This window comes from Triticum dicoccoides, chromosome 2B, assembly GCF_002162155.2.
Source record: "Triticum dicoccoides isolate Atlit2015 ecotype Zavitan chromosome 2B, WEW_v2.0, whole genome shotgun sequence".
NCBI classification, from domain to species: domain Eukaryota; kingdom Viridiplantae; phylum Streptophyta; class Magnoliopsida; order Poales; family Poaceae; genus Triticum; species Triticum dicoccoides.
Window position 1 is genome coordinate 564,983,244 of NC_041383.1, and position 14,263 is coordinate 564,997,506.

General features: G+C 51.0%; 2 protein-coding genes across 5 annotated transcripts in view; both read left to right on the forward strand.

Annotated features, from left to right (window-relative positions):
* The window catches only part of LOC119364881 (G-type lectin S-receptor-like serine/threonine-protein kinase At2g19130), an 11,712-nt gene extending 3,525 nt beyond the window's left edge, over nt 1-8,187 (forward strand). For 2 of the 4 annotated variants that reach the window (XM_037630444.1, XM_037630443.1), the window contains exon 2: nt 5,902-6,187. In XM_037630444.1, coding sequence (XP_037486341.1) covers nt 5,902-5,918 — 17 coding nt within the window. In that variant the 3' untranslated portion in view covers nt 5,919-6,187. Of the gene's footprint in view, nt 1-5,901; nt 6,188-6,210; nt 7,357-7,551 lie in introns of those variants that run through there. The other 2 variants (XR_005175219.1, XR_005175220.1) reach the window with 2 other exon arrangements.
* A 3,091-nt stretch (nt 8,188-11,278) lies between these two features.
* On the forward strand, nt 11,279-13,968 carry LOC119364882 (G-type lectin S-receptor-like serine/threonine-protein kinase At2g19130). Its single transcript, XM_037630445.1, has one exon. The coding sequence runs from the start codon at nt 11,362-11,364 to the stop codon at nt 13,906-13,908; it is 2,547 nt and encodes an 848-aa protein (XP_037486342.1). The 5' UTR covers nt 11,279-11,361; the 3' UTR covers nt 13,909-13,968.
* Nucleotides 13,969-14,263: the final 295 nt, after the last annotated feature.

The following is a 14,263-nucleotide window of genomic DNA, read 5'->3' on the forward strand; positions in this document are numbered from 1 at the left end:
GAGCTCCGGCGCGAGCTCCGGGAGCTTCGGGACGGCCGCCGCTCCCCCTCCCGCCGTGATGACCGGGCGCGGTCCCGGTCGCCGCGGGCGTCGTCGGGGGACTGGCGCGCCCGCCGGCGCTCCCCGTCGCCGTCCCGTCGTCGGGAATGCTCCCCGTCCCCCTCCCGTCCGGCCCGGGTCGGCTCGCCTCGCCCGCGGGACGGTATCCTCCCCACCCCGGACACTCGCCGCTACGTCCCTCCGCACGCGGCCTCCACTGGGGCTGCAGCCCCGGCTCCGGCCCATGGTGGTGGCACCTCCCGCGGCCGTCCTGGGCCTGCCAAGAAGAAGAAGCGCCGGGGTGTCCGCCTCACTCCGGCCGTGCCACCCCCCGCAGGTCCGGGAGCCTCCTTCGCTCCGGGCCCCGTCTCCGATCTCCCTCGCCCCCCATGCTTCAACTGTGGGGTGAGGGGGCATTCTCAGGTTGCTTGCGTCAACCCCCAGTGCTGCTACCTCTGCAAGGATCCCGGCCACCCCGCCATTCTGTGCCCGGATAGACCGGTGGTTTCGGAGCTCATGATGTATGGGCATGGGATCGAGGGGTTGGGCTTCTTCCACCTCGAGGTCCCGGATGCCCCTCCTCCGTCGCCCTCCCTTCAGGCGATTGTCACGGTCGTTGATGGGGTGGCGTCCCCAGAGATGATCGAGGCTGAGCTCAACCACCTCTACCGCCACCAGTGGGACTGGGTGGTCACCTCCACAGCCGGTCACATCTTCTCCATCGTCTTCCCCGACTCCGTCAGCTTCGGCTACGCGACGCGTAGTGGACGGATCACTCTCGCGCTCAACCAGCTGGTTGTCGAGATATCCGAGCCAGTAGTCGACGCTCAGGCCGTGGCTGTCCTCGACACCGCCTGGATCCTCATCTCCGGTCTCCCCGATATTGCGCGGTCCGAGCTCGTCATCCGCCAGATGTCTCGCCTCTTGGGCAAGGTGGTGGTGGTCGACGAGCTCTCATTGCGCAAGGAGGAGGAGGTGCGGGTCAAGATCAAGTGCCTCGACTCCTCCAAGCTGCACACTTCGGTCCGGGTCTTCTTCAACGACCAGGGCTTCGACCTCAGGATCGCCCCCGAGCCTCCCAACCACGCTGGGCGTCCCCGCATCCTCGACGTCGGCCCCCCTGGTGACAACCCGGGGGCCGGCGGAGACTACCACGGCCGCCACCGCTCTCGTTCTCACCGCTCGGATGAGGAGGGGGCGTCCGAGGACTCCCGCTCCCCATCCCCCTCGCCCCCCTCCGTCTGCGGGGGGCAAGGGCCGCCAGGCCGCCTCTCGCCCCCCGGTGGATGGCCCGCCAATCTCTGACGTGTCGCCATCCGAGGGGAGCGACATCTCCAGTGTGGGCCTGGTGGTCTGCCCGGCCTCCTCCCCGCGCTCCCCCACCTCGTCCCCGCCACCTGTGCTGGCCCCGGTCAGCCTGCTCGGCGGCCTGCTCTCCGACTCTTCGGCGGCGCCCGCGGGTGGGGGGACGCCTCCTGTGGTTGTCCCCCCCACTCCGGCTTCGCCTCCCCCCGTCGCCGTCTCCTCCCCGCAGCCTGACGCTCCTCCGGCCCCGTCGTCTCCACGGGCTCCCTTGGAGGCCTGCTCTCCGGCCCCCAGTGCGCCTCCTCCCCCTCTGGCCGCACGATCACCCCCGGCCCAGATCTTCCTCGGCTGTGCTGGGTCGGGACTGCTGCCCTCCCCTCCGTCGTCTCCTAGGGCGGGGGCGGCCCGGATCATCACGCCTCTGGCGGCCTAGCCCCCCCCCTCCCCGGTCTGTCGCCTACTCCCGTCGCAGTCGGTCGGCCTCCTCCCCGGTGGTGGCCTCCCGCCGGAGTGCTCGGCTGGACGCTGCCCACCCTGAGGGCAGCCCGGCGCTGCCCATCCCCGAGCGGGCGGAGCTCCGCGCTGCCGCCCGTAACCTGGAGCCAGGTACGCCCTCCATTCCCCCCTCTGCTTCGTTTTGTTCTTTCTCTGCGCTTGAGTCTGTTCCGCTGGGTCATCTCGCCAAAGTGGCCTTCGACTCCGCGATCATTTTCCGAGGGGAAGTTGGCCCCCCTCTCGCCCAGATCGCGGCCATCAGAGCCCGTGAGGTTCTCGATGGGAAACTTGCGGAGGCCCGGGCGGCCCTCCTCGTTCCCCCAACCGCCTCTACGTCTGGGGGATCTTCCTCTCCGCCTCGGCCGCAGCCGACGGCCCCTCCTCCCTCGGTGGCCGTGCCGGAGATTCGGGGACGCACCCGCTCCCGCACGGCGGCCCTTCGTGCGCTTAGCGCTTCCTGTGTTCTGGGGTCAAGCAGCCCCCAATGGCTCCTTAATGCGGGCCCTCTTCTGGAACATCCGCGGCTTCGGCCATGATGGCCGCCGCCGCCAGTTAGTGGAATACATGCGAGATGAGCACATCGACATCGTGGCTGTGCAAGAGACCACGCGTCGCGATTTTGCGCTCCCTGAGCTTGAGCGGCTGAGCTCTCACCTCTTTGCGTGGCACTGGCTCCCTTCTAGTGGGAGCGCGGGCCACTCGGGTGGCATCCTTTTAGGTGTGAAGGATGCCACCTTTGAGGTGGGCAGCATGGATAGGGGCGAATTCTTCGTCAGCATGGAGCTTTTCGAGAGGTCGCTCAACTTCAAGTGGGAGATCATCATTGTCTATGGACCGGCCGATCATAGTAGGTCGGCCTCCTTCTTGGAGGAGCTCCACCGGAAAATCTCGGCCGCCTCCCTCCCCGTGGTTGTCGGGGGCGACTTCAACCTGCTGCGCGTTGCGGAGGACAAGAACAATGGCAATGTTTGCTTTGCCCGGATGGACATGTTTAACGACTTCATTGCCGACCTCGCCCTCCGGGAGATTGATCGGGTTGGGGCCCGTTTTACTTGGACCAACCGACAAGCCTCCCCGACCCTGTCCGTCTTGGACAGGGTCCTAGTTTCCCCGGAATGGGACCTCCGATGCCCCCTAGCCTCTCTTCGCGCCATCACCCGGATTGGTTCCGACCACGTCCCCTTGCTCCTCTCCTCCGCGGACGAGCGTCCGCCGATCCCCCCTCGGTTCCGGTTTGAGACCTTCTGGCTTTCCCAGGCCGGGTTTACCGACGTCGTCTGTGCTCGGTGGATCGAGGCTCGGGCCCACCCCCACCCTCGCCCCCCTTCTGCTATTGACGCGTGGCACTTCTGTGCGAAGCGTGGCCGACAATTTATGAAGGGCTGGGGGGCCAACCTGGGCCGTGACGCCAGGGAGCGTAAGAAGGCATTGCTCACCGCGATCCAGGCCCTTGACTTTCGGGCTGACGCGGTGGGTCTCTCCCCGGACGAGTGGCTCTCCCGCTATGACCTCGAAGACCAGCTCTCCGTGATTTACACCGATGAGGAAGCCTATTGGCGCCTTCGGGGCGCTCAGCGTTGGGTCCTGAAGGGTGACGCGAATACGGCTTACTTCCAGGCGATTGCCAACGGGCGCCGTAGACGCAACACCATTCCCTGCCTTTGGGATGGGGTAACCCTCCTCCAGGACCCCCGGGACATCCGCTCCCATGTCGACGGCTTCTATCGTTCCCTCTTCTCTCCCGCTCCTCGGAGCGGCATCTCCCTCGCCCCTGATTGTTGGGCCGGCGCCCAACTTGTCTCTGACGCAGAGAACGCGTCCCTGACGGCCCCCTTCTCTGAGCAGGAGGTCTGGGAGGCCATCAAGGGTATGAACTCCTCCTCTGCTCCGGGCCCGGACGGTCTTCCGGTCATTTTCTTCCAGACCTTCTGGAACGTGATTAAACCAGAGGTCATGGCCATCTTTGATGAATTCTTCGTGGGATCTATTGACCTAGGCCGCCTCAACTTCGGGACCATCTCCCTCATCCCCAAGGTCCCTGGGGCGACTGACATCCGCCAGTTCCGCCCGATTACGGTCATTAACGTGATCTTCCGGATCCTGGCCAAGGGGTACGCCAATAGGGTGACCCTGCTTGCAAATCGGATTACCCACCCTAACCAATGAGCCTTCATTAAGGGTCGGTACATCTTGGATGGTGTCCTGGTGCTTCATGAGGTTCTTCATGAGGTCCGGGTCAAGCGCCTGAAGGCGGTCTTTCTGAAGATCGATTTTCACAAAGCCTATGATACGGTTAGCTGGTCCTTCCTTAGGGAAGTCCTTCTTCGGAAGGGCTTTGACGACCGGTGGATCACGAGAGTCATGCAAATGGTCTCTTGCGGTCGCACGGCGGTTAGCATCAATGGCGAGATCGGTCCCTTCTTCCCTACCCTATGTGGGGTGCGCCAAGGCGACCCCTTCTCCCCGTTCCTCTTCAATATGGTCGTGGACGCTTTGGCCTCCATTCTCGATAAGGCTAAAGCCGCGAGCCACATCCGAGGTATTACCCCCCACCTCTCTGGGGGCTCGGGAATCTCCATCCTCCAGTATGCTGACGACACGATCATCATGGTCGAAGGCTCGGAGATGGACATCACCAAACTCAAGTTCCTCCTTCTTTGCTTCCAACAGATGTCGGGCCTCAAGATCAACTTCGATAAGAGCGATGTTATGGTGATGGGATATTCCCCCGCTGAGTCTGTGGCCATTGCCAACAGACTTAATTGCCGCCTGGGCTCTTTCCCCACTACCTACCTTGGGACGCCCATTAGTGACTCGCGCCTCTCTGTCGCAGACCTTCGCCCCTCCGTGACCAAGCTCCAGACCAGATGCGAGCCCTGGCAGGGGAGGTGGCTTTCCAAGGCGGCCCAGACTATCCTTATCAACTCCTCCCTCTCCAGCCTCCTCTTGTTTCTTATGAGTTTCTACAGCCTCCATGAATCTCTCCATAAGGAGATCGCCAAAATCCAGTCCCGATTCTTCTGGGCTGGCGAGCATGGCAAGCAGAAGTATCACATGGTCAGCTGGCCTGACATCTGCAAGCCCAGGGAGCAGGGTGGATTGGGCATCATGTGCTCTAAACGGATGAATATTGCCCTTCTATCCCGGTGGCTGTGGCGTATCACGCAGGGTCATGGTGGCCTCTGGCTGGACATTATCCGGAATAAGTACCTGCGTGGTCAACCCCTTGCCTTCTGCCAGAAATCGGGAGGTTCTCAGTTCTGGCAGTCCCTCGTCCAGCCTCTTCCGGTGCTCCGCATTGGTACCTCTATCTCGGTGGCGTCCGGCCTCTCGACGCTCTTCTGGTTTGATTGCTGGGCCGGCGACTCTCCCTTTGCGGCCCGCTTCCCCACCCTCTTCTCTATCGCTGCCGTCCCCATGATCTCTGTTGATAGGGCCCTTCTTGACTTAGGGCGCCTCGCTTTCCGTCGGCCATTTGGGCCGGCGGAATCCGCCGCCTGGCGTGAGTTGCTTGACTGCGTTGCTCTGCATGAGCCGGTGGTGGATGGGGATCAGGATCTTGTGCGCTGGCACCTGGAGCCGTCGGGCCAGTTCTCTACCAAATCGCTATACTTGGCCATTGCCCCCTCCTCCGCTCCCCTCCCCCTATCGATGGTGTGGTCCGTCCGCGTCCCCCTGAAGATTCGCATCTTCATGTGGCAGTGGATCCGTGGACGGATCCCGTCCGGTGTGGAGGTCCGCAAGCGTAATGGCCCGGGCACTGGTATCTGCCCCCTCTGTGCTGTTCCCGAGGACTCCAACCACATCTTCTTCGCCTGCGTCTCCGCCCGGTTCCTCTGGAGCTGCTTTCGCGAGATTGTCGGTGGGAGTTGGTGCCACACCAATTTCCCGGACTTATTTGCTGAACTCCAATTGTCCCCTTCGTCCTCTCGCCACATTAGGTGGCTCGAGGTTGGGGTCCTTGCCTGGACGCTTTGGACCGTTCGCAATAAGCTAGTGATCCAGCGTACTCCTCTTCGTCGCGCTACTGATGCTCTCTACAAATTCTCGGGTTTCTTGCAGCTTTGGCGGCCGCTTAGCCGCCCCCTGGATCGGGACGCCATCTCTGCCTTCATCGCCGATCTCCGCTCGATGGCCGTCCGCCTGTCGCCCCCGCCGCCGCCGCCTCCGCCGAAGCCTGACTAGATCGCCTGCACTGGGCAGGCTTTGTTTTTCTCTTTCTTCTGGGCTTGTTGAGCTGTGCCCTCAGCAGAACCTTAATACTTTGTTGTGGTACTTGGGTGGTGTGTGTGTGTGGACCTGTTGTGGTTGTATGTTTTGTGGCGGTTTGCTTTATTTATAAAGCGGGGCGAAAGCCTTTTTCGGTAATGGGTCTCTTGATGGTCATCTATTTAAGAAGAGCAATAATGCTGATGCTGCTGTCCTAAGCTGGAACAGCAGATATCAGATAACCCTAGGAGTTGCCAGAGGGTTGTCCTACTTGCATCAGAGTTGCCACGAATGCATCATACACTGTGATGTTAAACCAGAAAACATACTTGTGGACACATCATTTGTTCCTAAAGTTGCAGACTTTGGGTTGGCAGCGTTTGTGGGAAGGGATTTTAGCCGAATTCTAACTACATTCAGAGGAACTGCAGGCTATCTTGCCCCAGAGTGGCTTACCGGAGTTGCTATTACACCGAAAGTTGATGTTTATGGCTTTGGCATGGTCCTGCTGGAGATCTTATCGGGAAGGAGGAATTCACCTGAAATATACAACACTAGCAGCAGCGGCAGTTACCATGTTGAATATTTCTCGGTGCAAGCCATCAGCAATTTTCATGGGGGAGATGTGAAGAGTTTGGTGGATCCACGGTTGCATGGTGACTTCAATTTGGAAGAGGCTGAAAGGGTTTGCAAAGTTGCAGGTTGGTGCATCCAAGATAATGAGTTTGATCGGCCAACGATGGGTGAAGTGGTCCGGGTTCTCGAGGGTCTACAGGAGATTGATGTGCCCCCGATGCCAAGACTACTTGCAGCTATAACGGCACAACCTGGTGCTGCAATTTGAGTGTAATAATAACTAGCAGTCGATGCTAATAATATCTGTTAGTTTCAGCAAATTTTAGAGTTTTAGTAATGTTGAGCGGAAGGAATAAAGGAAGGCAAAGCTGGTATGCTAATTAAATTATTTCTTATTTAGTACCGTATGTAATCAAGCATTGTAGCAAAATATGGCAGACCTAGAAATATGTGTATGTTTTGTTGATGGGATAGTTTGATACCTATCTTTAAATCGAAGGAAGATGTCAATGTACATGTATGCCACAACCCATTCTTGATCAAGAGTACGCATGGCCGGGTCATCCCTCATGCTCACTCGATGGTGTGGTGTTCTGGTACGAAACCGAGTGGCCTGGCCCTACACCTGCGCGACGAAATTTGCGGCAGGCTCCAGTGCGGCATGGATGCGAAGGAAAATATGGGTACAAATGAAGGAATCCAGGTTTGAAGACGGTCAAAGGTGACATGACGGTATGTAATATGTTGACTATTGCCACATATAAACTCACTTAATGTCTGCTGAACTTTCTGCCATCACCATCTCTCTTGAGGATATGATTGCCTTTTGAGTTTCTTGGAGATTATAGTGATGATAGAATTCTTATTTCATATACACCATACTATGTAAGACAAGGAATGTGATTGCACTATTATTTATTTCTGTAGAATGATTTTGCTCCAAGGTCATGAGGCTATTACATTCAGTCCCCTAGATGAAAGCAACCGCAGATGACAGTAAGGTTCATAACCCTGCTAGGGAGAGCATAACAAGTGACATTCAGTCCATGGTGACAAAGCAATGAAGAAGCATCCTCCTACTGGACAACACCTTTGGTTTTAAGCATCCTAATTTTTGCATATTTGGTAAAGATTCCCCACCAGCAACAAACAACTGTTTCTCTTCTGATTGCCGCAATTTTTTCTCCTTTTGTATAGTTTGCAAATGTTTTGATGAATATATGTGCTGCGTTTAGTATTTGCGCATCTGGAAAGGAGCATGAAGCACAGGCTTTTCAAGGCACTGCACTGCACTGTTTTTGCCTGCTCATATTAAATTGCCGAGAGCAAAAGCGCAGCCAGTCATCCTCAATAAAAACATCTAGGTGAAAGTTGAGGTGTTCTTTTCAGACTTGGGATGGTAACTTCAGAACTTCTAATTACAATGCAGGGATAGGTTACTAATAGCTTGCTTAGGCAAGATGCCAGCTATAGTTTAAATCATTGTTTTTTCTAGAAAATTAAATAATTGATTTAAAACTGTACCTAATCAAGAGACCGCATATACTGTATAATCGCTTGGTATATCCAAATTTCTATCTGAGGCCTTTTGTTATTCTAACAGTGTAGAAGAGGCAGCCTATTCTTATCTATGGGTGCTCTGCTTTATTTGCTCTATCCTAAACTTAGAAATGTTTTTTTTTTCATGAAAATGCAAAAGTTTTGTGTCGTGATGCATTGTCAGTAGAAAAAGTTATGTACAGGCCCTATAAAGGGCAACACCCAAAAATTACAACGCTACACTCCTAAGCGCTAGGCACCACCAGAAGAAGCGCCACCAATCAGACCGTCCCTGCTTTCGCCCACTTGACAATGTCGGGTCTCTCATTGACAAGCGCGCATCTTTCTTTCTTTACAATGATTTGCTCCAATGGCTAATTATGAGGTTATTATATGCATTTCACAAATTTGTTATAGATTCCCCACCAAACAGCAAAGAACTGTTTCTATTCTGATTGCCACATTTTTTCCTTTCTACTGCTTGGAAATGCTTTGATGAATTTATGTGCTGTGTTTAGTTGTTTTCCTTTGAAAGCATAGGCATCTGGAAGTGGGCATGAACCACATGCTTTTCAAGGTACTGAATTGCACTATGCTTATGCGTTCATACTAAACTGCCTAGAACAAAAGCTGCAGCGAATCATCCCCAATAAAAACATCTAGGTGATAGTTCAGGTGTTTTTTTATAGACACGGGATGGTAACTTCAGAACTTCTAATTACTGTGGATAGGTTACTATTAGCATGCTTAGGCAAGATGCCAGGTGTAGATTAAATAATTGTTTTCAGACTGTGCCTAATTATGTCTGAGTTGCTATTTTCTTATTCTGCCAATGTAGAATAGGCAGCCTATTCTACTCTACGAGTGCTATGCATTATTTCCTTTATCCCAAACTTGGAAATGCTATAAGGGAAAAAGCTTGGCAGTTAGGTTCCTGGGTAAGTTGCTTTCTATCTGACATTCTGTAGAATAAACTAACATTGCCCCTTGCAAGCGTGATGCATAGAATCGACTGGCTTCACCATAGGCGTTTGATCGACCAAATGAGAATTGCCGAGTAAGTAGTTCAATGAACTCATATTGAAACTGAAAGAGACCTTGGTCCAATGAGTCTGGGACACACGGTCCCATAGCTTGTCTAGGTATAAGTTGAATTTCAGTCCTTCAGAGGTGAGTCTGGTATTCTGATATTGGCACTACAAGTCTACAACCACCGTCTCTCGTGTGTTTTAGGTTGGCCAACTTTGGCTTCCAACCTTTTCTTATATTTCTGTCTGTGGTCACGCTTTTTTTGGGGAGCTTTTGGTTGGTCTTTTCTGTTGATATCTGTTGAATTTGCATTTGTAATATTCAATGTAGCAAATATTCAGGGGTTGATTTTTTAAAAATTGTATGGTATGGTTAGCATTTACCATATATCACTAGGATATTAAAACATCTGCCTGGTAAGCTTGGTGGAAACCTCATGATTGACTTGACTGTGACCATGGTCGTCCATGGCTGGCTCCATGCAGCCACTTGGTGGAAGCTTCATTGATGGTCCTCCTTGTAGGCAAGCTAAACCGGCACATGTTTTCTCATAATATCTGTATTATATATAGAGAGATAGATAGCACCGAATGGGTGTACAGCTACCCATCTCAAGTTGCCATGCCAAGTGGGTACGTAGCTAGTGCCGTCCTAGCCACCAATCTTGACTCTCCCTGTCAGTCAGCTTATGTTCTGTAAATTAACACTCAAAATGAATTGAGGAATCAATTGACTGCTTTCAATAAGCGTGTGATCGACCAAATGAGAGGAATTGAGGAATCTACCAAACAGGACCTTGGTCCAATGAGCCTGGGATGATTCCATATCTTGTATATGTACAAGTTGAATTTCAGTTCAGAGATATTGCCAATACTGCCGCCCCTTATGGTCAATTTATGCCTTTTCCCCCTAGCTCTATGTTACGTGTTATAAGTTACCCTTTTTTCTGCCAGGTATGTGTTTTAAGTTGCCAACTTTAGTTTACAACATTTGTTGTTTTTTCTTTCTCTGGTTACACTTACGCATGGTGACTTTGTGTTCATATCCGTTGAATTTGCATTTGTAACACAAACATTTCTCTTTATCATTATCTAAAGGAAAAACATTTATCTTTGTGGGTTGGTTAGTAAAAAAGATATTGACAGTACTACCACCGTCCCTTGTGGTTAATTTGTGTTCCTTTTCTAGGGGTTCTCTTATGTGTTTTAAGTTTGCCAACTCTAACTTACAGCATTTGTTATTTCTTTCTGTGGTCTCATTTACCTTGGTCTTTTATGTTGATATTCATTGAAGCAAATATTTGCAAGATGGATTTAAAAAAAATTGTCTGTTGTGCACATGCCAGATATAACTAAAATACTGAAGGATCTGTTTGGTAAGCCTGGTGGAAGCCTCATGATTTACTTGACCTTGACCATGGTCGTCCATGGTGGTTCTATGCAGCCCAGTCGGTAGAAGCTTCATTCAATGTCCTCCTTGTAGACACGCTAATCTAGCACCTACTTTTTATGGTAATACTTTCTTCGAGATCAAGTTGCAGCCCAAGTGGGGACACGGAGTTTTGGCTCCCGGGCTCATCTGCACCCCCGCTTAGAAAAAAAATCAAAATAAATACTAGAAAAATTCAAAAAATTCCAATTTTTTTTGTGATGGTAGATAATTTGACGCGTGAGGTGCGCCCCAAAATTCAACTCATTTGAGCATCTGAGCAGCTCTCGGCAAAAAATACAAAATCAGGGTCTGTAAAAATGTGTACTGTTCACGCACTGTTTTGACCCGATTTGTCTTTTTCATCGAAAGCTACTCAGATGTCCAAATAAGTTGAATTTTGGGGCGCACCTCACGCGTCAAAATATCTACCACCACAAAAAAATTTGGAATTTTTTGAATTTTTCTAGTATTTTTTATGAATTTTTTGCTGGGCGGGAGCAGATGAGCCTGGGCTCCAGGATGAATTATCGCCCAAGTGGGTACTATAGGTAGTTAGTGCTGTCTGAATCTGAATAATTGATCCAAAGTGGATTGTAGTGAATTCTCTGGTAAGTCAGCAGAACATGCATGCATGCCTAACTACATTTTTAGGCTCAGCCTCTCCCATTCTGTCTATATATACACATTCTCTTCTACCTTCTCTGAATAGCAGAGGAGAGCGCATTCACATTCTTCTCCATGCCCCCCCTCTACATATTATCACTCGGGCTTCTCCTATTGCACACTACTCCTTGGTGCTCCTCCTCGGCAACTGCAAGCAATGACACTCTCATGGCAGGCCAAGAGCTGGCCTTCGGTGACAAGCTCGTCTCAAGAAACGGCAAGTTTGCGCTTGGCTTCTTCCAGTTCCATCCAGCAAGCACCTTCAGTAAGTCATCCCACAACACCACATCTCCCAGCCCCAGCTTGTGGTACCTTGGCATATGGTTCAATAAGATCCCAGTTTTCACAACTGTATGGATTGCTAATAGGGATCAGCCCATCACCAACTCCAATGTCAACCTAAAACAGTTAAAGATATCAAGCGATGGCAATCTTGTCATCGTAAACCATGCCGCCGACAACGAATCCGTTGTTTGGTCCACTCACATTGTCAATAATAGGACACACAGCAACATAAACGCCACTAGTTCTGCCATTCTCTTGAACAGTGGAAACCTTGTCCTCAAAGAGAGCCGGTCATCTGACCTACTAGCATGGCAGAGCTTCGACTACCCAACAGATGTTGTGCTTGCTGGTGCCAAGTTAGGCCGAAACAAGGTCACTAGTTTCACTCGCCAACCCATCTCAAAGAAGAGCCTCATTGATCCGGGGCTCGGCTCATACAGCATTGAATTAGAAGACACCAGGGGGCTTGTCCTCAGTCGCCGCAACAACCCATCTGTAGTGTATTGGCAGTATACATCCTCCACAACATCATCATTCAATCTTGTACGAGTACTCAACTCGCTGCTTGATTCGAATTCTCTAACCAAAGGTTTATATAACCTAGTATATGTTGATAACGACCAAGAAGAGTACTACATGTACACTTCACATAATGAATCATCGCCTTCTGTATTTGTCTCACTAGACATGTCTGGTCAGATAAAGCTGAATCGCTGGTCGCAAGCTAATCAGTCTTGGCAAATCATATATGCCCAACCTGACGATCCCTGCAACCCGCCTGCTGCCTGTGGACCTTTTACGGTCTGCAGAGGCAATCCAAATCCATCATGTGACTGCATGGAGAGCTTCTCTCAGAAGTCACCGCAGGATTGGAAGTTTCAGGATCGAACAGGAGGATGCATCAGAAATACACCGTTACATTGCACTAGTGGCAAAAACATCACAAGTTCAACGGACATGTTCCAGCCCATTGCTCAAGTTACATTGCCCTACAACCCACAAAGCATAGCCGTTGCTACCACTCAGAGCGAATGTGAAGAAACTTGTCTCAGTTCCTGCTCCTGCACTGCTTACTCCTATAATGATAGCAAATGCTCTGTCTGGAACGGGGAGTTGCTTAGTGTAACTCTTAGTGATGGCATTGAGTACACTTCTGAAGATGTTCTTTATCTCCGTCTTGCTGCCAAAGATTTCATGCCAAGTTTGAGGAAAAACAAAAGAAAACCGAACGTTGGAGTTGTTACCGCTGCAAGCATTATTGGTTTTGGGTTACTCATGCTCATGTTTCTGTTACTGATTTGGAGGAACAAATTTAAGTGGTGTGGATTTCTTCCATTATACTATGACAATCAAGGCAGTGCTGGTGGGATTATAGCCTTCAGATATACTGATTTAGTTCGTGCTACTAAAAACTTCTCTGAGAAGCTGGGTGGTGGAGGTTTTGGTTCTGTATACAAGGGCGTGCTAAGTGACTCAAAGACTACTGTAGCAGTGAAAAGGCTTGATGGTGCCCGTCAAGGAGAGAAGCAGTTCAGGGCCGAGGTGAGTTCAATTGGACTGATCCAACATATCAACCTTGTCAAATTGGTTGGTTTCTGCTGCGAAGGTGATCACAGATTACTTGTGTACGAGCACATGTTAAATGGTTCTCTTGATGGTCATCTGTTTAAGAAGAGCAATAATGTTGATGCTGTTGTGCTAAACTGGAACACTAGATATCAGATATCCCTAGGAATTGCCAGAGGATTGTCGTACTTGCATCAGAGTTGTCACGAGTGCATCATACACTGCGATATTAAGCCAGAGAACATACTTGTGGATGCATCATTTATTCCTAAAGTCGCAGACTTTGGATTGGCAGCATTTGTGGGGAGGGATTTCAGCCGAATTCTGACTTCATTCAGAGGAACGATAGGTTATCTTGCCCCAGAGTGGCTTAGCGGAGTGGCGATCACACCGAAAGTTGATGTTTACGGCTTCGGCATGGTACTGCTGGAAATCATATCAGGAAGGAGGAATTCCTCACCTGAAACATCACACACTACTAAGAGCAGCAGCCAACATGATGAATATTTCCCGGTGCAAGCCATCAGGAAGCTTCACGGGGGAGATGTGAAGAGTTTAGTGGATGCACAGTTGCATGGTGACTTAAACTTGGAAGAGGCTGAAAGGGTTTGCAAAGTTGCATCTTGGTGCATCCAAGATAGTGAGTTTGATCGGCCGACTATGAGTGAAGTGGTTCGTGTTCTCGAGGGTCTACAGGAGATTGATATACCCCCAATGCCAAGACTCCTTGCAGCTATGATGGAACAATCTGATGCTGCAACTTCAATGTAATAATAATAACTCAGAGAGAGTATCTACATTTTTTTTAAGTTGTAATTTGGAGCACAAGGAATAAAAGAAGGAGGCGAGCTTGCAGTCTCCAAATCGTCTGTTATTTACCTATCTTATACTCCCTCCGTTCCTAAATACTTGTCTTTCTAGAGATTTTAACAAGTGACTACATACGAAGCAAAATGAGTGAATCTATACTCTAAAATATGTCTATATACATCCGTATGTGTAGTCCATTTGAAATCTCTAGAAAGACAAATATTTAGGAACGGAGGGAGTATATGGTATAAAGCAAGCATTGTAGCGAAATAAAGGGCACTACTTTGTTAAGAGAGAAAGATACTCCCAATAATTA

Excerpts from the sequence above, each read along its gene's own strand:
- LOC119364882 (XM_037630445.1), top strand. The coding sequence starts at position 11,362 with ATGCCCCCCCTCTACATATTATCACTCGGGCTTCTCCTATTGCACACT.